Source organism: Sminthopsis crassicaudata, chromosome 6, assembly GCF_048593235.1.
Source record: "Sminthopsis crassicaudata isolate SCR6 chromosome 6, ASM4859323v1, whole genome shotgun sequence".
Classification (NCBI taxonomy): Eukaryota; Metazoa; Chordata; class Mammalia; order Dasyuromorphia; family Dasyuridae; genus Sminthopsis; species Sminthopsis crassicaudata.
This window is the reverse complement of record NC_133622.1, coordinates 37850387-37876075: the sequence shown is the minus strand read 5'-3', so window position 1 is coordinate 37876075 and position 25689 is coordinate 37850387. Positions and strand designations below refer to the sequence as shown.

Genomic DNA, 25689 nt, shown 5'->3' with positions numbered 1-25689 from the left:
CTCATTCTTTAGAGACCTATTCAGGAGAGGTACGTCTCCAGTTCCCAGATCAAAAGCCAGTAAAAGGAAGCAGAGCAGCAGAAAAGGTACCCTATCTTTCTCCTTTCTCTCCCTAGAAACTGAAGTCTACATTATTCTTGTGTAATTGATTGCTCTTCCTCAGCAGCTGGGAATTTTAATGATGTAAACAGTTTCAGATGTTTACTAAACATCTTTCTTCCCAGTGCATAGTTTTTTTTAAATTGTTTTGGAAGAGCAGAGGACAAGTATTTCTTAAAGTAATGTCATGTGGGAAAGGGAGTAGACTGTTCTCCTTGCCTCAGAGGGTAGAACTGATTTTCAGGGGTTACAATTAGCAGAGTCATATATAAGCTTGACATAAGGAAAATCTTCCTGACAGAACTGTCCAAAAATGAAATTGGTTATCTCAGGAAATATTCGATTTCCCCTCTTTGGAGCCTTTATATAAAGGCTACTATAGAAAGTAGTCACACAGACTACTTTTTTAAAAGGTATATTGTTAAGGGGATTCTAGTTCCTAAAATAGATGAGTAAAAGTCCCCTTGATTCTGAGATTCTGCGATAACATCATATGGTCTTTTTAAGAAACAGCTCTCATGTGGAATTATCCATGATTTTGTGGTAGCACCTGCATGGCCTTCCTTTCAAATCAATCTACAACTAGCCTAACTATATTTTTCATAGTCTATTCTCCATTTACTACGGTGAACTTTGCAAACTCTAGCCTGTGCGATATTGCATATTTATTCTGGCTTGCATAATTTTCATTAAACAGTCTAGCCCTCCTTTTCTTTCTTCTTTTTCCTTTCCTTCTTAAATAATTTTTGTTGATATTTTCTGTTTCTTATACTATCACAATGTATCCAAGTATCCCTCCCTTTCCTCTTTCTAGAGAGCCATCACATATAACTGTATTTTTAGAGAGCAAAAAAAAGTCAGCACAAAGTATCAACTCATTAAAAAAAATATGAAAAGAAAGTTCAGTGTATAACATCTGTGGATTTTTCACCTCCACAAAAGAATGGATTGAGTCCTGCTTGATCTTAATAATTTTCCTATAATTATTATTGATTTTGGTGTGTATTTTTTTTCCATTTATATTCCTGTAGTTACTGTGTATGTTGCTTTCTTGACTCCTTCCTTCACTTTGTTTGGGTTCATGTAGAGCTTTTGCATGTTTCTCTAATTTCATTACATTCATCATTTCTTACAGCACAGTAATATTCCATTACGTCTATCTGTCGCAATTTCTTTGGCCATTTCCCAACTGAGGAGTGTCTACTTTGTTTCCAATTCTTTGAAATAGCAAAAAGCACGGCTACAACTATCTTGGTATAACTGGGGACTTTCTTCTTACTGATGGTTTCCTTGAAATATAAGCCCAATGACAAAGTCTCTGATTCAAAGAATTTGTACATTTTAGTCACTGTATTTGCATAATTTCAAATTGTTTTCCAAAATGCTTGAACCATTTCTGATCTCCCCCAACAATGTATTAGTATCCCAGTCTTCTCACAATCTCTCCAACACTGACTTGTTATTCTCATGATTTTGTCACTTTAATCACATTTCTTAAATGACAAATTTTTCTATCCCCTTCTCCTTGAAAAAAGACAAATAAGACTCTCATAATAAAAAATGCAAAGTCAAGGAAAACCAATTCATGCACTGACCATGTCCAAAAACTATATGTCTCCTTCTGCACCTACCTCTCTATAAGGGAGTAAATAGCATGATTTATCATTGGTCCTCTGGAATCGTGTTAGTCACTACATTGGTTAGAGTTCTTAAGTCTTTCAAAATTGTATGTCTTAAACAAAACCAAGGCAGCTAAGATTCAAAGGGAAGCAGAAAACTGGGGAGGGGAGTGGCATTTATAGCCAGTGTGTATGATAAAGGCTTCATTTCTAAAATATGTAGAGAATTGACTCAAATTTATAATATACAAGCCATTTCCCAACTGATAGTCAAAAGATATAAATAGATGATTTTCAGATGAAGAAATTAAAACCATTTCTAGTCATATGAAAAAATGCTCGAAATCACTACAGATTAGAGAAATATAAATTAAGACAACTATGAGGTACCATTTCACACCTCTCTGATTGGTTAAGATGACAGGAAAAGATAATGATAAATGTTGAAGGGGATGTGGAAAAACTGGGATACTAATATTTTGTTGGTGGAGTTGAGAACTGATCCAATTATTCTAGAGAGCAATTGGGACTATGCCCAAAGAGCTATCAAACAGTGCATACTCTTTGATCCAGCAGTGTCTCTTCTGGATCTATATCCCAAAGCGATAATAAAAGAAAGAAAAAGAAACCAGATATGCAAAAATATTTATAGTAGCCTTTTTGTACTGGCAAGGAAATGGAAATTCAGTGGATGCCCATTAGTTGGAGAATGGCTAAGTTACAGTATATGCATGTAATGGAACATTATTGTTCTTTAAGAAATGATGGGCAGGGGGCAGTGGATAGAGTACCAGTCCTGAAGTCAGGAGAACCTGAGTTCAAATGTGACCTCAAACACTTAACACTTCCTAACTATGTGACCCTGGGTAAGTCACTTAACCCCAATTGCCTCAGAAAAAATAAATTTAAAAAAAAAAAAAAAAAAAAAGAAAGAAAAGAAATGATGAGCAGGATGATTTTGGAAAAGCCTGGAAAGACTTACATGAATTGATGCTGAGTGAAGTTAGCAGAACAAAGAGAACATTGTACATAGCAACAACAATATTGTGTGATGATCAATCGTGATGGACTTGACCCTTCAACAATGAGGTGATTCAAAGAATTCTAATAGACTTGTGATAGAGCCAATCACATCCAGAGAAAAGATATGGAAACTGAATATGGATCACAGCACAGTATTTTCACGTTTTTTGTTGTTGTTTATTTACTTGTTTTTTTTTTCCTTCCTCATTTTTTTCCCTTTTGGTCTGTTCTGGTTTTATTTTGTTTGTTTTTTTGCTCAGCATAATGGATGTGGAAATACTTCAGTAGAATTGCACATATTTAACCCATATTAGATTGCTTGCTGTCTTGGGAGAAGGGAGAGGGGAAAAGAAAAGGGAGAAAAATTTGTAGCAAAAAGTTTTGCAAAGGTGAATGTTGAAAACTATCTTTGCATGTATTTGGGAAAATAAAATATATTTAAATTTGTTTGTATTTACAATGTGATTCTTATTGTATAAATTGTTCTGGTTCTGTTAACTTGACTCTGTAGAAATATGCATGTCTCTAGATATCTCTGAAACCTTCCCTTTCATTAATGCATAATTATGGCAGAATAATATTTATAACTTCCATATACTATAATTTGTTCTGTAATTCCCTAAATGATTGGCACCCACTTAGTTTCTAGTTCTTTACCACTAGAAAAATCTGATATGAATAATTATGTACAATGAGTCCATTTCTCTGCTCGCTTTCAGTCTAATAATGGTACCACGAGCCCAGTTTTCCAGCGCAGGATTAAAAGTCCACAATGGCATACCAGGGGTAATGCTCTTCATTAAAAGAAGTACTCCAAAACCACAATTCCGCGGGGCCACATACTTGGATGAGATCGATTTAACTGACACAAATTGGGAAAACAGAGAGGAGAAAGAGAGCCAGTTTTTGTTTGTTGTTGGGGTTTTTTTTGTTTGTTTGTTTTAATTAGTAACTCAAAATTAGACAGGAAGGTGATACCCATCTTCTGGAGAAATGCTAAATAAATTGTGGCAAAGGAAGAAAATGGAATGTGATTGTGCCCTAAGAAATAAGCTTTTCTCCTGCTGCTCTGCTGTGGTCCCTAACACCATTTCCCTTTAGACCTCAGTTTCCTCATCCCTAAACAAAGGAATGGACTCTATCATTCCTAGAATTGCCCTTCCCCACAGCAAACCTTTGATTTTTATTATCGTATTAAACTTCGGTAACGAAATTCAACAATATGAAGCATCCACTAAATTCCAGGCCCCGTGTTAAGTGATCCGGAAACAAAGAAAACCAAAAATGGTCCCTGTTCTCAAAGAGTTTCCAAACTAACTCGGAGACAACCTGAAACTCCTGGAAATCCACCCCTGCTCTGCAACTTATTTAGGTTTAGGGAAGTGAAATTACTTGCTCAGGGTCCCTAAGCCAGTGTCTGCGCTGGGATTTGTATTCAGGTTTTGCTGACTCTGAGATTCATCCTGTTTCTTTATCTTTCCAAAAAATAAAAAGATGCCCTCATCCTATTAGTTTTGATTTAATCTTATGGAAAAGGGAGACGTGGGACGTCGAGGGGCACGTCCAGCCAGACCCAGGCTCGTTTTTATGGAGGACCCTATTGTGCAAGCGCGCCTGCAGCTGGAGGTTGGCTCGGGTGCCGGGTGGAACACGCAAGGAGGGACCGGCAGCGGGGCCCGACAGCGGGCACGGAGGGGGCGCGAGCGCTCCGCCTCTGCAGGATTTGCCCTCATTTTTCTGGGCAGAGGCCCGGGTCGCCTCCGAATTGCCGTGACTCAAGCTGCGTCTCTGCCCAGCCCGGGGGCCAACAAACGGAGCTGCTTGTCCCCAGGCCCAGCGGGACGAGAGGCAGGCTGCTGTCCAACGCGCGCCGCCTGGGCCGGCGCTCAGCGGACGCTCCCCCGGGCCTCCTGCCGTCCCACGGGCCTGTTTGGGTCAGCGTGTCCCGAGCACGGCCCGGAGCGCTTCCCGGGCTCTCCAAGGTGCCAGCGCCCGTACCTGCTCGGCGGGATCGGGGCTGCGAGCTCCAGGCTCCGCCCTCGCCTCCTCCCGAGCCAGAGTTGGGGCGCGCAGGGGGCGGGCCCAGGCTGCGGGGGTGGGGGAGGGCGCGTCTTGCTCGGCTCGGAACCGCAGAGGGCTACGGTTCTGCCAAGGGGAATTAGAAGCCGGAGGCGACCTACTGGCCTGAGGTGAGCCGAGCGGAGCAGCCCAGCTACCCACCTCCCCTCTTCCCCTCAGTCTGGGTCGGGGAGCCTCCTTCCCTTGAGGACGGGTCTCGGATCCTTTGCCCACCCTGCTGTCCCACGCCATCCCCCGTCTACACTGCCAGAACCAGCCCTGGGAAGGTGGTTCGTGGCGCGGGCTGGTGGGGGCGGGGCACACGGGTCGGAGCTGGGGCTCTGGGCTGCATCCCAAGTCCCCCGGCCCCTCTGAGCGCAGTGAGCGCAGGGGACGTGGGGGAGGGGGAGGGCCGCGAGGGGCGGGGGGATGCTAAGTGGAGGCAGCTACGTCAGACAGCTTTGTTCTGTTAGTGCGGTGGTCCTGGATGGAGATCCTAGCCAAAGGCAGCAAAGGTTTTGCAGCCGAAGCGCCTGGAAGTGGGGGGCAAGACCTTTGCTATCGGCCTAACGCGGGAGGCCCATGGAAGTCATAGGATCTTAGATTAAGAGTTGGCAGGGACCTTAAAGGCCTTCTACTCCAAACCCCTCATTTGACAGACAGGAAAACTGAGGTACAGAGAGCTTAAGCCACTTAGCTAAGTACGGTCCGAGGGGGGATTTGAAACCAGCTTTTCCTGGCTCCAAATCCAGCGGCTGACATGAGACTTGAAACCTATTCTGGTTTTTTAAAACATTTATATTCCAATTGTTGAGTTGCAAATGCTCTTCTCCTCCTTCTTCTCCCTCCCTGAGACGGTAAGCAAAAATATAAAAATTATACACGTGCAGCTATGCAAAACATGTCTATACTAGTCGTTTGTACATAAAGACTCGAATACAAGAAAAGAAATGAGAGTAAAAAATAGGCTGCTTCAGTCTGCATTCAGACAGCATCAGTTCTTTCTCTGAAAGGGGATAGACCGCTTCATCATTAGTCCTTTGGGACGATCTTGGATCGAATACTGCTGAAAAGTCAAGTCATTCACAATTCTTCATGAACGATACTGCTGTTATTGTGTACGACATTCTCCTAGTCACTTCACTTGCATCGGTTCATTCATGTCTTTCCAGGTTTTTCTGAAATCATCCCCCTTCTCATTTCTTATGGCACAATAATATTTCTTTACAATCACGTGCTGGTTTGGCCACTCCTCGGTTGGTGGACATCACTTTGAGGGAAAGAGCTGCTATAAATATATTTGTACAAATAATTCCTTTCCTCTTTTTTGTATGTCCTTGGAATATAGGCCTAGCAGTAGCATTGCTGGATCAAAGGGTATGAAGTTTTATAGCCCCTTTGGGCGTAGTTCCAAATTGCTCTCCAGAATGGTTAGATCAGTTCACAACTCCATCAAGAGTCCCACTTTTTCCACATCCCCTCCAACATTCCTCATTTTCCTTTTTTTGTCATATTAGGTGTGAGGTAGTACTAAAGAATTTTTAAAATTTGCATTTCTCTTATAAAAAAATGATTTGGAGCATTTTTTTTCATAGAAATATAGATAGCTTTGATTTCTTTGTCTGAAAATTGCCTGTTCATATCCTTTGACCATTTATCAATTGAGGGATGTCTTATAAATTTAATACAGTTCTCTTTATATTGAGAAATGAGGCCTTTATTAAGAGATATTTGTTGCAAAAAATTCCCTCCAATTTTCTGCTTTCAATGGAACCTAATTTTGGTTGCATTGATTTTGTTTGTACAAAAATTTTTTGATTTTTTTTTTTTACCCTGAAAAATTATATTCAGTTTTGTTGGACAGGTGATTCTTAGTTGTAATTCTATCAAATTCCAAGCCCTATGGTACTTTAATGTCTAATTCTGTGCAGTCCTGACTTTAGCTCCACAGTATTTGAATTTTTTTTTTTCTTTTTGACTGCTTGGGCACTTCCTCCTTGATCCTAAACTTAAGATCTTTGGAATTTGAATATGATGTTCCTGGGAGTTTTCATTTGGGGATCTCATTCAAACAGTGATCGACATTTTCTTTCTATTTCTATTTTGCTTTTTTGTTCTAATATATCAAGGCACTTTGCTTTGATACTTTCTTGAAAGATGTTATCCAGGCTTCTTCTGCTTTTTAAATAATGGCTTTCAGGTAGTCCAATAATTCTTATATCTTAACTGAATCTATTTTCTATGTTAGCTATTTTTTCAATGAGAAATTTCACATTTTCTTCTATTTTTTCACTTTAAAAATTTTATTATATCTTGATGTCTCATATTGTCCTTATCTTCCATTTGCTTAATTCTAATTTTTTTTAGGAATTATTCTCTTCAGTGAGCTTTTGCACTTCATTTTCCATTTGGCCAGTTCTATTCTTTTAGGGAGTTATTTTCATTGGTAACTTTTTTCTCATGCTATTTATATGACTCTTTTTTTCATGATCCTCTTGCACTCCTGACTTTCTTTTCCCCATTTTTTTCTACTTCTCTAATTTGCTTTTTAAAATTCCTTTAAAATTCTTTCAAGAATTCTTTTTGGACCAGAGACGAAATTACATTTTTCTTTGAGGCTTCCTTCACATGTAGCCCTTTTGATGCTATTGTCATTTTCTAAGTTTGTGCTTTGATCTTCTCTGTCATCATTGTAATTTTCTATAGGCAATTATTTCTGCTGGTTTTTAAATCTTTTTTTTGTGACAATGTTTTTATGGAGAGTGGGGCTCCAGTCCTGCATTGTACCAAGCTTTTTGTACTAGGACTCAAGTTCTTGCTACTGGCTTTCAATGGGCTTTCAGGGTTTGCTTTCACTGGAGGGTAGGCTTCCCTTCTGGTTTGTATTAAGGAGTGGGGGCTCCCCATCACCTTCCACTGATGTGGAGTGTAGCAGGTGACCTGCTCCAGGTTGGGGTCCTGCTGCTGGGTTGCTATGGAAATAATCTGCTGGCAGGCTCCAGGGATCTTCTTGTTGTCCAGAGGCGGGGACTTCAGTACTGAGTGGCAATGTGGTCTAAGTCTGGATGGTGGTCTGTGCTGGACGTGCGGTCAACTGGGGATAGGGCCTTGCTGTGCTGCCCACTTTTCTGTAGGTCTGCAGGAGGACTGGGTCTTAGAGACTTACTACAGACGCTCTATTGTGAAACTGGCTTCAGCTGCCCCTCTTAAACCTTGGTCCTTTCTTACTCAAGGAGACAGACCTATTCTGCAAAGCTGGTGAGCTGCTTCCCTGTTCCCAGACCAATCCTAAAGTGGTTTTCCAAGTTTTTTTGGAATGGAATTGGAAGACTTTAACGGTTCCTTCCCCACTCCACTAGCTTGGCACTGAAAGCAGAAACACCCCCTCCCCCTCCAAATCTAGGATCCAATCTCCAGCGTGCTATGCAGGGCCTTCTCCCAGGGACAATAAAGACAGTAAGCCCTTCCTTCCACTCCACCGTAAGGCAACAAACGGTTCATAAGTATTAGAAAGTATAATAGCATGTACCTTCTGGCTCTCTGAGAATATTATCAATAAATGGTGTGATTAATTAACACCTAATTTAAATTAAAATGTGAAAATAATCAGAAAAGCCTTCATTTTAGCTCCCTTCAGGAATCCTCACCTTTCAGAGGAGGAGAGGAAGAGTAGGGCTTTATTTAGGTAAGAACTTTGGGATAATACCCGGAGGCTTTGTCCCCAAACCTGCTGCCATTGGAGATACTGAGGTTGTCCACCAGAATCCCCAGTGTATTACACCTGTGTCCCCTAGATTATTTAATATTTGATTCACAAAATGAAATCTGTCATGAATCCATCTTAGATAATACCAAGTTTTTGAATCCTCTGACTTTTGAGGTTTTTTTGGGCAGAAATACTAACGTGCTTTTCTGTTTCCTTTTCCAGCTCATTTTACAGATAAGGAAACTGAGTCAAACAGGGTTAATTGACTTGCCCATAATCACACAGCATAATAAATGTCTGAGACTGAATTTGAAGACGGTCTCTCTGCTGATCTCTATCCACTGTACTACCTACCAGCCCTTGGGACCTTGGACATTTAAGCTCTCATTCTTCCCTCCTTCCCCTAGGCACCTTTCTAAGAATACAAATTATTACAAGTTATAAATATAATATATATTGGTAGAAGTTCCTCAATGACAACTTCCTACACAGATGATTTTATGCCAGATTTTTTTTTTAATGATTCTAAGTGGTGGAGAAACAAAGTAAAAACTGAATGTCCCTGCCTTCAAGGAGCTCTCAGAATTATTCAGTTACCAAATTCTCCCATAGTGAATACCTCTAAATATATTCCTTTTCCACTGTACCACCCCATGACTACCTACCTGTACAGGTTCCTACCTCTTTTCTAGAGCCCTACCTCCAGCTCCAGCTTAAATCGTTCTTTAAGGCATCATGATACAGTGGAAAGAAACTTGATTTTGAGGTCAGAAATCTTAAGTTTGAATAGAACCATGGTTCTGCTACTTATAACTTTTTTTGACCTTTATCAGTCAGGCAATAAACATTTAAGCACCTGCTGTGGGCCAGATACTGTACTATGTACCAGGGAAACAAAGAAAGACAAAGACATTCCTGTCTCAAGGATGTCACAGTCTGATTGGGGACAGAACATGCAAACTTCTATGTAACAGCGGACTATATGCAAGATAAATTACAAATCATCAACAATGGAAAGACAGTAGAATTAAGTGGGGTGGAGTGGGAAAGGCTTCCTATGGAAAGTGGAAAAGGTAGGAGAGGCAGGAGGACTGTTCTAGTCATAGGGAATTGATAATGAAAATGGCAGAGCTGGAAGATGAAGTATCTTGTTCTGGGCACAGCAAGAATGTTCCTGGATTTCAGAGTGTGTTGTTGAGGGATAAGGTATGAGAAGATGAAAAAGATGAAGAGCTTTGTATACAGAACAGAGGATTTTATGTGGAAAAGGTAGGAGAGGCAGGAGGACTGTTCTACTCATGGGGAATGGATAATGAAAATGGCAGAGCTAGAAGATGAAGTATCTTGTTCTGGGCACAGCAAGAATGTTCCTGGATTTCAGAGTGTGTTGTTGAGGGATAAGGTATGAGAAGATGAAAAAGATGAAGAGCTTTGTATACAGAACAGAGGATTTTATGTTTGATCCCCAAAATGATAGGGAGCCACTGGAATATTATTGAGTTAGGATGAGTGATGTACTCAGACCTGGGCTTTAGGAAGATCATTTTGACAGCTGAGTGGAGGATGGACTGTGCTGAGGAGAGATTTATGGCAGGGAGACCATCCTGCAAACTATTGTGATAATTTACAATATTTTTGTAATTGTAGTGTAATATTAAGAAGTGGTGGGGGACCAGGAATAAGGCTAGAAAGTCTCCTGGGGAAGGAGCGGGGAACAAGAGATGTAACATTCAAGAGATGTTACGATGGTAAAACTGACAGACCTTGGCAACATATTGGACACAGTCTATAGGATATCTACTCCCAGATGTCCAGTAGGCAATTGGAGAAGCAAGATGGAGGTCAGCACTGCTTGGGTCTCTGCTTCTTCATCTATAAAATGAAGGGATTGAACTAGGTGACCTCCAAGGCTATCCAAAGGCATCCTATAAAATCAACAAAAAGAAAAATACACCCTAGAGATAGAGAAGGTGTACGTGTTGTGGCAGTTCCTTGTATTCTCCAGTGTTGGTCATTTTCCATTACGAAGCTAATTACTTTAAAAATTGGTATTAGAAATTCTTTCAAGAAAATGTTATGCATGACTAAGATGGAAATAAATTTAATGTGATTGCACAAGTATGACCTATATAGATTGCTTGCTGTCTTGGGGGTGGAGGGAGAGAGAATATTTTGAAACTTGAAATTTTATAGAAAAGGAAGGTTGACTTTTTTTGTAGTGGCAAGGAACTAGAAACTGAGGGGATGCCCATCAGTTGGAGAATGGATTAGTATTGTTCTATAAGAAACAATCAGCAGATGAATACAGAGAGGCCTGGAGAGACTTATATGAACTGATGCTGAGTGAAATGAGTAGAACTAAGAGAACATTGTACACGGCAACAAGATTATGTGATGATCAACAGTAATGGACGTGACTCTTTTCAGCAGTGAGGTGATTCAGGCCAGTCCCAATTGACGTGTGATGGAGAGAGCCATCTGTGCCCAGAGAGAGGACTGTGTGGATCACAACATAGTATTTTCACTTTTTTTCTTGTTGTTTTCATGCTTTTTGTTTTCTTTCTCATTTTTCCCCCTTTTTGATCTAATTTTTTTTTTTGTCCAGCATGATAATGGTGGAAATATGTATAGAGGAATTGCACATATTAACATATATTGGATTATTTGCAATCTAGGAGAGGGGATGAAGGGAAGGGAGAGAGAAAAAATCAGAATACAAAGTTTTGCCAGTTTGAATGTTAAAAACTATCTTTACCTATATTTTGAAAATCAAAAAGCTATTAATTTTTAAAAGGAAGGCTGAAAACTATCTTGGCATATAATAGGAAAAAATAAAATACTATTTACAAAAAAAACCCTGTATGAAAAAATAAAAAATAAAATTAGATATAAGGGGGAAAAAAAGAAAAAGAAAAAATGCCGTGAACCATTGCCTAATGAGATCAAATGCCATATAGAACTCTTCCAAAAGGGTGTTGCTGATATTTAAGTAAACACTGACAAGTGATAACAATGATTCTTTTTCACTTTCTTATGCAGGGAAATAAGAGAAAAGTTCCAGGACAAGTCTGTACATTTTTACCATGGCTTCAGCACCTCCTCATGAAAAACATGCTAAAACTCCACACTTAGCACCAGATAAACAGGTAAGCTTTTATTCTGAGAAGTTAAACTGTGACCTGTACATGGAGGGCTCAGTTAGAAATAGCTTTACAAAGTTCCATACTTCTTTTTGCCGGTAGTTTGAGTACCTTTTAAAAATTAGTACAAGTCCAAAACAATACCAACAGACTTTGAACAGAAAATGCCATCTGCACCCAGAAAAAGAACTAAGGAGACTGAATGTAAATCAACACATGCTATGCTCCCTTCTTTTTTCTGTTTTTTTTTTTCCCTTTCCCATGGTTTTCCCCTTTTGTTCTGATTTTTCTCTCCCAATATGATTCATAAAACAAATGTGCTAATTATACATATAATTATACACAACAAATAATTATATTATAAATATATTAGTGTATTAAAATAAATAATTTTTTAAAAAACTAGTACAAGGAGAAGTAAAAAGGAAAGACTTCAGAAGAAAATCCTCTTTAAACTTTTTTTGGGGGAAATTTTTTTTTACTTACTCTGGCTTGTTTTTAATTCAAGCCAGATATGAATACCAGCTGTGACTGCCCAACTAAGTTTGTGTTTATTAAATACCTACTCCATGCTGGACCCTGAAGATTCAAATTAAAAATGAAATAGCCCTTGTCTTCAGGGACCTGATCTCATGGGAATGGTGGGAAGAACAATCAATTGATAGAGTTTGTTCATGTTTTCTTTTGGAAGGTTAAGTTAATAGGGTCTCTGTTCCTTCAGGGAAATAAGTAAGCCATTTGGTTGAGAACAAATGTTAACAAAGGCAGTCCCAAACAGTTTCCAGTGTGGAGAGTGCAAATATACAGTGTAGATAAGACCCAGTACTGAATCTCAAGGAATCAGGGACGTAACTGGGCAAAGGTTAATGGGAATGAAGTTTACATTGACTTCTTCTCTGTCTGAAATTTAAGAATGTAAGGGACAAGATGTAGAGGAGGGAAGTTGAGAGACCGTTCCAGGCAAGAGGCCAATTGATGCACACGTGGAAATAAGACTGTGAAAGCTTATGTAGGTAGCTGCCCCTGTGAAAACTGAGAACTATAAAGCATTAATGGTTAGAAAGAAAAGGAGCCTTTGCAATCCTCCCGGGAGACTTTGTAGAGACATTAATCCTAACAGCAGCACTCCTAACACCCCTGCAGGATGTTCAAGGGGACCTGCCAGGAAGCTCCCCTCGCCTTGTTGCATACAGCAGCAAGACCCAGCTTGTGACTCCATGTCTATACCCGCTCAGGGATTAGAGTTTTGTGGAAGAGACAAGGGCATCTGAGGTCCAAACCTGCCTTGCTCCTCCGCTGCAACCCTTCCTCTTGTTCCTTCTTCACCTGTAAAACAGAACCACTTGGTCCAACACTAGCCCCATTGGGAAAGGAAGGAGAGGAGAAGGTGGGGTGGATGAAGGGGCTAGCTTGAGATACGGATGCACCACTGAAGAATCCTGGGGTAGACTTGAGCCTGAGTAGAGTGTCCCTCATGGGAGGGCAGGAACCACTTCATTTTTGTTTTCCATAATAGGAACTCAATGACTGCTTGTTTGTTGATCAGTCTCTCCCTGATCTAAATCTAATAGCTTCACAACTCAGCCTCAGTTGAATCCTTTGAGGAGAAATCTGAGGGGAAGGAGACTATATTTAACAAAGTTGGGAGACTGACCCAGAGGAGAAAATAGTAGCAGGCTTCTCCACATTTCCATTAGTCCTCTTGGAACAGACTGAGGAGAGCTAGGAACCAATATCATTTTAAAAATTTTGAATTTGGAAGCGATGAGCCCATGTTATGACATTTTATCCATTTGGAACTACTTCCATTAAGGAAACTCTCTCCACAGGGGCAGATAGCAACTACTCTGTGTAGTCTTAGTTGCTTGGGATACTAAAGTTAAAAGACTTTTCTAATAATCACAGGATATTTATTAGAGCTTAGACTTGACTCTAGGTCATCTTCCTGTCTTCAAATCAGAGGAGAAAATATATTCTCCAAGAAAAGACTTACCTGTTGCTAGACCCTCTGAGCAAAACCCTTTGATCTGAGTAGCAGTAGTAATTCTCCCCACTCTTCCCCTAAGGATTCTCTAGAAGGGCTCATTCTTTGGAGTTATCCCATCATATAGATCTTGTTTCTTCCCCAGAGCATCTCTCTTTGGTCAGATCCTCACAATGATCCCTGAGTACAGCAAGCAGGCAAGGGTGTGTTGGTAAATCCCCTTTCCCCCAAAAAAGAAATATTATACCCCATGCTACTTTTTTTTTTTGGGGGGGAAGCAATCAGGTTTAAGTGACTTGCTCAGAATTACACAACAATTTGCATTTAGGTCCTCCTAACTGCAGTTCTGGTACTATCCACTATATCACCTAGTCTGCATTGTTAAGGTTTTCTCCATCACTTACTTAAGGTTAGAAAATAACAAAACGACAAATCAAGCCCTGGTGCTTAGCCTTTGCTGATTTTCAAGGCATAAATGCCCATACTGAAAACACAATAGGTTCGAGCTGGCTCTAGCACACTCTTGCATGTAAATAATGATAATTTATTTCATTTACGGGCTGTTGCCTGCAAGCAGATGCAACATTTCCCTTCTTTTCAAGCCAACAAACCCAAATACAGCCTCTTTTCACTCTAAAGCACAGCATCATCTTAAACATACTACATAATATACATTTTATAAACTGTAACTGTATTTGTAATGGAACTTGCCAGCTCAAATTCATTTCTTTCTGGATACAGCAGAAGAACCCACTTTTGAATCCCTCCTTCCCATTCATTCAGATGTCATCCTCCAGAGACATCTTAATTAAGCATATTTCTAAAGCAAAGCTGCCTTCCCTCCTGGAGAGTCAGTATTGCTTCAGCCCACCTTCCTGCCGAGTTTCTGAGGTCCAGCTGAGTCGTACATAGGACTTGCCCTTTCCCTGTACGCTTTCAGATTAATTTCATCTGGCAGAGCCAGAGCCTTCCCAAGAAAGAAGGTTCTAAGGTGATGGAAAACAAGCCTCAGTGCTAATTGTCAATAAAAACCTTTGGCAGAAGATCGCCAGGGCCAGCCTCTGCGCCAGGAAGATCTGGTTCCTGCCCAGGGTTTGACATATCCTAGCAATGCAGTCCCTAAGGAGTCACTTTGCTTCTCAGTGCCCCAGGCAATTCTAAGCCACTAACAGACGCTGACCTAGACTGGTAGAATTTCCTCACCAGAGTTTCCTCCTTAGCCTTCTCTTATAATAAGCAAGTGGCTCATAAAATCACAAGCATGACCCCACACACACACACACAAATTGCATAGACAGCTGAATTTTGAATAAATACACCAATATTTTGTTTTATTTATGTTTTTGTTTTTCTACCCATCATTTTCTAATATATCTTCCTCCTTTCCCTACCCAGTGAACTCTCCCAAGTAACTGAAAAAAGGGTTAATTAATCTGCATTCTTACCATTTTCTCCACACTTTCTTAAGCCTAGAATAGAACCAAAAAACAAGTCAAGTCTTGATTTTTAGCATTTGCTGATTTCTATGTCTATATCTGACAGCATAAGATAAAGTTTTATACTTATGGTCCCCGCACCTCCATAATGAATGGAGGGCAAATGCAATTACTCATCTCTTCTCTGGGGAAATGCTTGCTTACTGGGTCTATATGCCAAAGAGATCAAAGAAAAGGGAAAAGGATTTATTGTACAAAAAGATTTGGTGCAGGATGCCCATCAATTGGCAAATGGCTGAACATGTTATGGTATAGGATTGTGATGAAATACTGTTGTGTTATAAGAAATGATGAGTAGGGTACTTTCAGGAAAGCATGGGTAGTCTTATATGAACTGATGCAAAGTGAAGTTGGAAGAACCTGGAGAGCATCAAACACACTAACAGCAAAATTATAATGATGGTTAACTATGAAAGACTTGGATACTCTAATCAAGATAGTGATGCAAAATAATCCCAAAGGACTCATGATGAAAAATGCTATCCAAGCCCAGAGAAGAACTGATTGATGAACTTTGAGTGCACATTGAAACAAATTTTATTCACTTTCTTTGTTTTTCTTTTTTTTATATGTATGTGGTTTTCGTTGTTGTTGTTATAAAACTAATATGGAAATATATTTTGGATGACTTTTCATGTATAATTGAGTTCATATTGCTTGCCTTTTTAAGGCAAATGGAAGAAGAAAGGGGGAGGGAGAGAATGTAGAAGTCAAATTTTTTTAAAAATGAATGTTAAAATTGTATTAAAATGTAATTGGGAAATATTTAACAAAATATGTAAAATATATTTTAAGAAGGAATTTTCTTGGGCTTAGAAGTAAAAGACACTCCCTTTCATTGGTCTCTAATTCTGTCTTCTTTGCTAATTTGCTGGGTGTGGGGTTGAAACCTCAGGATTGTTTTGATTCCCATTTTCTCTCAGTGATTTGCCACCTTTTTTATGTGGCTTTTAGTAATTTGTGATTCTTCTTTCCAAAACTATTTGTTCATATCTTTCAATAACTTACTTGTTGGAAAATAGCATAGATAGATAATTTTAAAAGACAATAGCAAAAAAAAAAAGTTAGCTCTTAGTGTTAGATGAGATGATGGGGAAACTGTAATTTCATTGATTGGGAATTCCCAGTGAAGAAACTCTCTCCACCAAAGCAGATCAGCACCTGCTCTGCAAATTCGTTTTTGGAGAATTGTCTGGGACATGAGAGATTAAGTGACTTGCCTAATATCACACAGACTCAATTCAAGTCTTCCCAGCTTCAAAGTTAGCAAAGCCAGGCTGCTTCTCTATTAATAGGATTAATTATATTAATTGCCTTCCTAATATTGAACCATCTTTATATGGCTGGCATAAATCCAATATAATCACAATGAATAATTTTTAGATATGTTCCTAGACATTTTTTTCCTGGGCCAGCTAGGTGGTGCAGTGGGTAGAACACCAGCCCTGAAGTCAAGAGGACTTGAGTTCAAATCTGCCCTCAGACACTTAACACTTCCTAGCTGCAAGACCCTGGGCAAGTCACTTAATCCCAATTGACTCAGCAAAAAATAAAAATTTAAAAAAATATCATCAATATTTTTTCATTCAGACAGCTAGGTGGTACAATAGGTAAAGCCTGGAATCAAAAGAGTTGAGTTCAAATTCATCTATATTACCCTAGGCAAATCATTTAATCCTATCTGCCTCAGTTTCCACAACTGTAAAATGTGAATCATTATATCACCCAGAAATGTTGATGGTCAAATCAGAATAATATCTGTAAAGTGCTTGGCATATACTAGGTGCTTAATAATGTTTTTCCCCTTTACAAAAGAGGGAAAAACATTTTCTTGAGGTAGCTGGGGTGAAGTGATTTGCTCAGGGACACACAGCTAGGACGTGTCAAGTGTCTGATATCACATTTGAACTCAGGTCCTCCTGACTCCAGGGCCGGTACTTTATCCACTGTGTGTATCCCTTCTTTTCAAATCTCTAAGCTGAATGCTCTTTTCTTGCCTTCTGTGCTACTTTATACAAATGAGAGACTTCCTTCCCAGTTACTGGCACCAAAATAGTTGGATGAAATGATTCCCCAGTATCTCCTCCAGAACTTCCACGTAGAATGCTTTTTTGATGATTTTAGTAAACAAACTACATGCCTTTCTTTGCAGAGCCTGTTGTTTTGTCCCAAATCAAAGGTCCACATTCACCGAGGGGAGATCTCAAAAATCATCCGTGAATGTAAAGAAGAGAGTTTCTGGAAAAGAGGTATTTCCAGAAGTTTTTAAATCTTTTTGTTTAAAATCATGTTTGTTAGATATTACTGACAGTTGTCAAAAATTATATTATAGCCTGAAAATTGTGTTAATGTGTTAACTTTTGTAATTTTTTAAAATAGCAAATATATTTAAGTACATTTAAATATATTTAAATAGTAAATATATTTTTAAAACAATGCCAAACACCTCCTATGATTTGTCAGTGTTTGAAGGCTGCCTAAAATCTACGATCTAAATTCCTTCAGAACAGAACCACAGCTGTTTAACAGAATGCTTTCATTGCTTATTATAAGCCTTACTCAGTACATCCTTAAGCACTTTCATGTCAAAAAAAGTTTATTAAGCAAAATACTGAGGAGAATGTTGGGGATGCCAAAGGATAAAGCAAACAGCTCCTGCTTTATAATTAAAGGTTTTCTTGGAGAAGAATGGACACATTATATAAACATATCAATTTCTAAACTAGTCTTATTTCTTAGATAAGTTCAGCCGCAAAGAGAGGAATTATACCATGGCAGATTTTTGTAAAAAATTTTTATTTTTATTCATATAAAATATTATATAAAAATTATAATATATTATATACAATATGTTAAATATTACACAATATATTATAATTAGTTATTATAATATATTATAATAAATTATTATATATTATATAAAATTATATAAAATATTTTTATTTATATTGTGCTACTAAAATTTTAATCTAAAACATGCATTCAAAAATTACTTAACCTCTTTGGTTAAGTTAACCTTAGGTTTCTCATTGGTCAAATAGATTTACATGACACTTGAAGGTTTGCATAGTGCTTTACATAGATGTGATCTCATTTGATCCTAAAACCAGCCCTTGAAGTCTGGCACACGCCTACTATTCCACTTAGTTAGCAGCCAGAAGGATGTTGGAACAGATGCCATTCTGCTCTAATTAGATGCCATTCAGTTCTAACTTTCCACGACTTTTAAAATGGCCAGCCCCAATGGGATGAAGGCATTCTGCTCTGCCAGTCTTGCACAGTACTGATGCCTCCCCTCTGAGATCACATCCAGTGATATGTACCTGTATATATCTTACAGGTATATTGTAAGCACGCCGACTTCCTCCTTGGGACTTCTAGTGAGGAAAGTTGGTTTTGCCTTTTTTTGCTTCCCCAATGATTAGCACAGTGGCAGGAACATAGTAAGGCTCTTGATAAATGCCTCTTAACCTGATCTGACTTGGACAATTCTTGCCAGTTTTGACCTACTTGGACACTGGAAACTCCTGGATCCCTCTGCATTCAACCTCAGCTATCTGGAAATTAATCTAATAGTTCCCATTTATTTTACTTCAGCAAGATTATACATTGTGCTTCTGGAAGCTGACACCTGATCGTTCCCCAGAAACTTAGAGGGTTTTTAAAAAGTAATTTATGGTGTTCTAATAGACTAATTAGAGAAGGAAATGGCAGACCATTCCAGTATCTGTGTCAAGAAAACTTTTGCCTATTGGGGTCACAAAGAGACATGACTGAAACAACTAAAACAGCAACAATAGGCTAATATTTCAGTATGAGTCACTCAATAATAATCAGCAAGCCATGAAAAAAAATGTTGCTGTTGGACTTTTTTTAAAAAGATTGTTAGGAAGAATTGGATTTGTCACTATGGTCTGCTATATGTGAGAGGCCACTTTGACACTTAAACAGAAATAGAATTTCTAGCTAGATAGAATTGTCCATCTGAAAAATCCTAAAATTCAAAACTAGTGTCAGCTTTGTTATGTATGTGTGTCTGGGTGCTGCACAGTACCTAGTACATTGTCGATGGATAATATATGTAATCAACAATCGGACTGCTCCCTGGCCCAGAAACTTATGAACTCTGTACCTTCAGTGAGTTTAACCTGGGTACACTAAAGATAAAAGAAAATCAGAGAGGAGCTATTACTCTTTGTGCTATTAATGTTAAAAGGGAACAAAGTCAAAGCTGTTCTTTCTACTTTCTTTTAGGAAAAGTCTTTGGAATGTGGATTTCTAGGAAGGGAGACTTTTAAATTGTATTCAGGAGACTTTAAATAGTATCTTCTTATTAAATATTTTATGAAAATTCAAAATGTTAAAGTGAATAATTTTAATTCATTAAATTAGTTTGTCAAGAATTAGCATTGAAATAGTAAATAAAATGTTATTAAATATGATTTTTATTTGAGATGTTTATTTTGGAGACTTTAAGTATTAAAATTCAAGAAGTATCTTTGTTTTTGCAGCTCTCCCTTTGTCCTTGGTAGGAATGCTTGTTACTCAAGGACTAGTCCACAGAGGTATGATTTGAAATATTTGGTTATTTAATTCTGGAGAGGAAGTATGGTGTTCTGACTTCATGGCAGGAATATATGGGTTCAAATCCCTTCTCTGAAATGTACTGTCTATATGACCCTGCACTGGGCAAGCCACTTGTTTTAGGGCCACTGTATTACTATAAGTGATACTTGTTTTAGGGCCACTATTACGATAAGTAATAGAGATGTTATCAACTGGTAGAGGAAATTGTTCATAGGAAGCTTCCTGAATCAGTGAAACTACTGGTGTTGGCTTTATTTGATTCTAAATATTCCCCTCAGGGTCTTTGGTTAGAGGGGCAGCATCCTTCCATTTTTCCCCTTGCTTTTCCTTCCTCCTCCCTTTCCCAAATGGTCCCTTAGAGTAGGCTGGCTGCTTAACTGTAGGACACCAAAAATAATGGCAAGAATCTATTTAAAAAAAATTTAACCAAGTCACCAAGGTACTTCCCAGCAGTCTCGAAACTTGGATTACTTTGTACTCAACTGAAACTAAAACTTTTAGCAGCCTTACTCTAAAAAAACAAATTCTAAATCTCTGTCTATGACTAATTCATTCTACTTTGAATTAGAAAATGTTCCTAAACATTGCAGCTCTATTTTGGAAAGTTTGGTTTGTACCATATGGTACCCACCTCTGGGCTAAGTACCTCTTGCTGGTTTTCCAAAAACAGCGATTAAGGCCTTCTACTAGCCTTTTCCATTTACCGCTCACTCCAGCTCTTCCTCCATTTTTTCCCCTTGACATCTATTTCTTCTTCCACCTGAGGCATTTACCTCCTTAGGTGGCAGCTAAGGAGAAAAGAACTGCTGACCTCTGTTTTAACTCATTTTATTAAATTTCATTACTCAGAACGGGCCACCACCTCCTACAGTGACAAAGAGAGAAAATGTTCTAGTACATTTTTTAAGCTACCCATTGGGAATGATGGCAGCATTTTATAAGAAGCCAAATAAAACCCAAAGAGTTGACTAAGCTGCTTTAAACCTTGGAAGGGCTTTGTGATAATAATTAGGCATCCCCAGGTCTTGGAGTAAGTACAGTTTAAATTAAAATACAAAATGCTTACTGAGAATGAGTCTGAACTATGCAGGCTGGGTAGAGATGGAGACTATACCTGTGATTGCCTTAGAAAAGGTAGTCATAGAAGGCTATCCAGGGCACAAGAGCAACTGATTAGTTTGCTCAGAGGCAGGATTTGAAGTCTGTGGCCCTAAAGCCCCATGGCTCTGGGCAACATATGATACAATCTACTTTTCTAGAAGCTCTTAACCTTTTTTGTGTCATGGGCCTTTTGGCAGTTGAGGTGAAACCTGAGCACTTTTTCTCAGAAAAATGTTCTAAAAATGCATAAAATATTTACAAAGAAAACCAATTATATTAAAATACAACTGTACTTTTTCCCATCCAAGTTGATAGAGGCCCTGAAATCTGTTCATGGGGCCTAGCTAAAGAACTTCTCAGCACTCCAGAACAATGCAGGCTGAATATGTTGTGAAAATTTAGAATGGTCAGGGTGCCAGACTGGGAACTGTGTGCTTTGGAAATCTGTGTCTGGATTTGATTTTGTTTGCTGGCTTTAGATAAGATCTTGAATTTTCTGCCTTGGATCTAACTATAGATTTGTTGCTTATTTAAATCTGGTGTTTGAATCACAAACTTTGAGTTCGTTTTATTAACATATTAATTTCAGTGAATCCTATAAAGCTATTTTCCCTCATAGAACTGTGTAAGATTTTCAGAATGATTCTTTATAAGGATTGACTGTTCAAGTTTTCTTGATTTTGTAAATTTAAATCATTTGAAGATGAAATATTTTATCACTCTATATTCTATTTGTTCTTTAGGTTATTTAGCATCTAACCCAAGATTTGGATCTTTGCCGAAAGTGGCACGTAAGTCTTAAAAGCTAACTAAAAAAGGAGTCAAGTTGGAGAAGGGATCATCCCATCAATAAGCATTTGTTAAACACTTAAAATGTGCCAGAACAGGGCTAAGCACTGAAGATACAAAGATACACACAAACAATAACAAAGTTAAGTAACTTGCCCAGAGTCACAGAGCTGGTAAGTGTCTGAATTCAGGTCTTCCTGATTTCCTGATCTGGTGCTCGGTGTGCTGTACCAACAAGTCAGAATTTCACCTTGTGGCAGTTCAGTTAAGTGGAAGTCTAGGAATACAGTATATAGAAACATGGGGACTGATGGTGATGTATTTACTACAGAATCCCTAATTCTAGAATACAATGATATCTGTAATAAAAATCATACATTTCAGTAAAACTCTGTTATCCAACTTAAATGTCAGAAGTAGAAATAATATAGGGAACAGAGGCTATTTCCTCACCAGGCTGCCTCTGTTCTATCCTTCTTCGTCCTCCCATTAGAACTGGGACCCTGGGTTCTGGTAGGTAAGCTTTCTCCGTATCTTTCATAAAATCAGGCCCCCATGTCTTGCAGTATCTTTACCAACTTTCTAAAACTCAAGCCGCCTTTTATGTCCTGTCTTTCCATAACGTGGAGAGCAGGATCTGTCTTATTTGTTTGTATGTCCAGGGCTTAACACAGTGTCTGGCATATAGTAAGTGCTGAATAAATATTTTTTTATTCTTTTGTATTGGGAAATGGGTTCCCCTTTTCCAGAAGCCATCCTCATCCCTTAGTCCATGGAAAAGTCCTTTCCTCACTTCTTGGGATGGTTACCCACCCAATGATGTAGAGGTTACACAAGAGGTGATATATGATGTGAGGACTTACAGGGCTAAAGGCAAAGTAGCAGTCCCCGTACTCCCATCCTGGAAGTGATGCTCTAGCTGACCCAGGGCTGTCACTGGGACAAGCCATCCTCTTCCTTCCCTCCCTCAGCTCTTATTACTACAAGTCAAACTCTCGAGAAAATCCCATTTCTCCTAGTCTCTTCTGGAGCTAGATAAACTTCATTAACAAAATCATTTTCCAGGAGGATTTGTAAGTCAGTTTCTTAAAGTAGTATACAGGTAATCATTGGATAAGAGTCTGAATGTTGTCATTTTTTTTGAACAAAGACTAACATTTTCTAATTGGCTTTTACAGTTGCTGGCTTCTTGGGATTTGGCTTGGGAAAGTTGTCATACATAGGAGCATGCCAGAATAAATTTCACACCATAGAATTTGAACTCCGTGGGGCAGGTTTTGGTCCAGGCCATAACAGGTAAGTGGTCCATCTCACCAAGGGAAGGTCCAGGACAGGAGATGTGATAGGATGGCAAGACCTCAATGAGAACTCATTCCAGTCATCCAAATAGTTTCCAAGAATCATTTGCTCTCTATTGATGGTCTGACCTGCATTGGTCTAGCCCACATTTCCTGATAAGACCTATTCTAGCGCTTTCATTTGTGACAATAATACCTTTCCAGCTGCATTTATTTCTCTTGATTCTTTATATCAGTCCCATGCAGTATGCAGACAATTTTAACACTCCCTTTTTACAGATGAAGAAACTGAAGCTAAATAGTTTTTTTTCTTTATTAATTTTTTTTTGCTTTTGTTTTCGAGATTCCATCTTCCTATCTTGCCTAGGCTAGAAATTCAGCATCCGATCATGGGCTGATTCTATTGTGGATTAGCATGGATCTGCACTTGTTCCAACTGGGCTGCTTCCCCTTTCTTAGGCTGCCTGATGGCTCTCTGTTCCTGGGGACTTCCATGTATCAGTGATGGTCATAGTGTACAGAGTACCCTGTAGGCATATATTTAATGCACATGTGGGCATCCGCAAGGTGACCTTGGACCCAGATGCTTGATAAATTGTGTGATCCTGGGCAAGTCATTGAACCCTATTTAACTCAGTTTCCTTATTTGTAAAATAATCTGGAGAAGGAAATGGCAATCCATTCCAAGAAGAGCCGGATAAATGGCCAGCAATTAAGCAGTTGGGAACTCTATATTGGGCCAGAGTAGAAAATACAACAATTATGGACAAGTATGTTTTTCTAGTTAAAATTAAAAATATATACATATTTGCATTAACTTCAGGTTTTGAATGGACCACTTTCTCTTAGAAGAAATAGTTACCAAATAAACAACATAATTTTTGTTATAAGGCATACCATTATTCAAAATAGCTTGGGTAATATCCTCAATGCTATTCTGTATGTTAGAGAAGCTTCACACATACACACAACACAACAGGGAGGTGACACAATAGAGCACTTGAATTCAAATGTGACCCCAGATACCTGATAATTGTGTGACCCTGGGGAAATCATTTAACCCTATTGACCTCAGTTTTCTTATTTGTAAAATAGTCTGGAGAAGGAAATGGCAATCCATTCTAGGATCTTTGCCAAGAAAACCCCAAATGGGATCATGAAGAGTCAGACAGAGCTGAACCAAATGAATACATACACTTATGTATATATATATGTGTGTGTGTGTATGTGTGTGTGTGTAAAAAATATATATATATATATACACACATAGCACACATACACACACATATTTATCTTTGATGTATAATGTAGACATAATTGCAATTATCTCCAAATAATTGGACAAGGGCAGGATTAGAATTGAGTTTTTTGTTGTTTTTTTTAATTTGGGTCTATTATTAGGTTGATTAAGCATATTTAATGCATATTTATAGCTCCTGATTTTAGTAAAAGTTCTTAAAAACATGAAAACTAAAAGCATGTCCTTTAATGATTTGTCAAAAGCAGAGACTCCTCAGAGACAGCTTGAACGATCTCTTTCTTTGTGCTTCCTGATTTCAGGCACTGCCTTTACACCTGTGAAGACTGCAAAATCAAGCATGAATTGAATCAGAAGAGCGGGTCACAGGCCTCTGCTTCCTAAATTGGTACCTGTGCCTTTAAAGCCTTCCCAGACCTTTGAATTTCCATGTATTTCATGTTTACTTTGAACCTTCACATAAAATGTATGAACCAGACTGGAATGAAATGTATGCTACTCTGTGCTTGTCAATATGCTTGTCTTATACATTTAACCATGATATTAAATCTTAATATAGTGAGATTCTCAACTTAAGGATAAAGCTTTTCATCTGAGTACTGTGGAGAAGGAAATGGAAATCTTTAGATTGTAACTTCTTTTTCAGTTTAGGATAAAACTTTCCATCTGAGTATTGTGGGTTCTTTGCTATTTAAAAGCACGTTGGATCAGAATTTACTGAGATAAGTAAGATTTTCTCAAATTTTCCTCAAGTAATGTTATCTGACTTCTCTCTATTGCTCCGGTACTCTGTTGAATGGGGAAAATGAGATATAATTATGTAAAGAAATGTACTGGGGCTAGGGTGCTAATATGGCAGCAGAAGGAAACGGGCGGGAGGTGCTTTCTAAAATTTGAGAGCCTGAATTTTTTTATGCAAACTAATGGGCAGGCTCCATTTGGAAAATTATAGTATGAATACAGTGTACTCTGGACTCTGGAGATGATTTCATAGCAAGATACTAAGGTATTGCTTTATAAGTAACTTCTGCCCTTCCTGACTTAAACTTTTGAAAATGTTTGTTCTCTTTAAGTAACCTTCAATGACTTTATCTCTTATCCAGCACTTGAGCAGTTATCTAGCTTAGTAAACTATTATTTCATTGCACTGCTAATGGACTGAATTAGAAATAATTTGCAAAATATTTAATATATTTCCAAGGAAGAAGTTTAGGTCCTGGGAGAAATAGTAAAAGAATCACTTCCTCCGAGCATCTTTAGACTCCACTGCTGGTTTCTGGGAGGTATTTTAGCTTATGGCCAGAGTCTTTTGGCTGTGAAAGGTTAAGTTTTTCATGTTAGTATCTGTTTTCATGTAATAATGTATCATGAAATCTTTACCACAAAGACAGAAAAACTTTATTCAGCTTTAATGATCTCTTTGATAAGGTATTTTAGAAAAGAAGAAAAAATGTCAAAAAGATATTTTAAAAAATCAAGCATCTTTAGATTGTAACCTGTTTTTCAATAAATAAAGCTCTCTAAATCAGAA

General features: G+C 38.4%; 1 protein-coding gene across 2 annotated transcripts; it reads left to right on the top strand.

Annotated features, from left to right (window-relative positions):
• OCIAD2 (OCIA domain containing 2) lies at positions 1–25689 on the top strand. 2 transcript variants are annotated; one of them, XM_074275081.1, is made up of 7 exons: positions 1–86; positions 11545–11651; positions 17278–17374; positions 19637–19690; positions 21557–21604; positions 22781–22898; positions 24461–25689. In XM_074275081.1, the coding sequence occupies exons 2-7, from the start codon at positions 11589–11591 to the stop codon at positions 24540–24542; spliced, it is 462 nt and encodes a 153-aa protein (XP_074131182.1). In that variant the 5' UTR covers positions 1–86; positions 11545–11588; the 3' UTR covers positions 24543–25689. The 2 variants fall into 2 exon arrangements, with proteins under 2 accessions (XP_074131182.1, XP_074131181.1); XM_074275080.1 differs by lacking the exon at positions 1–86 and adding an exon at positions 4713–4930.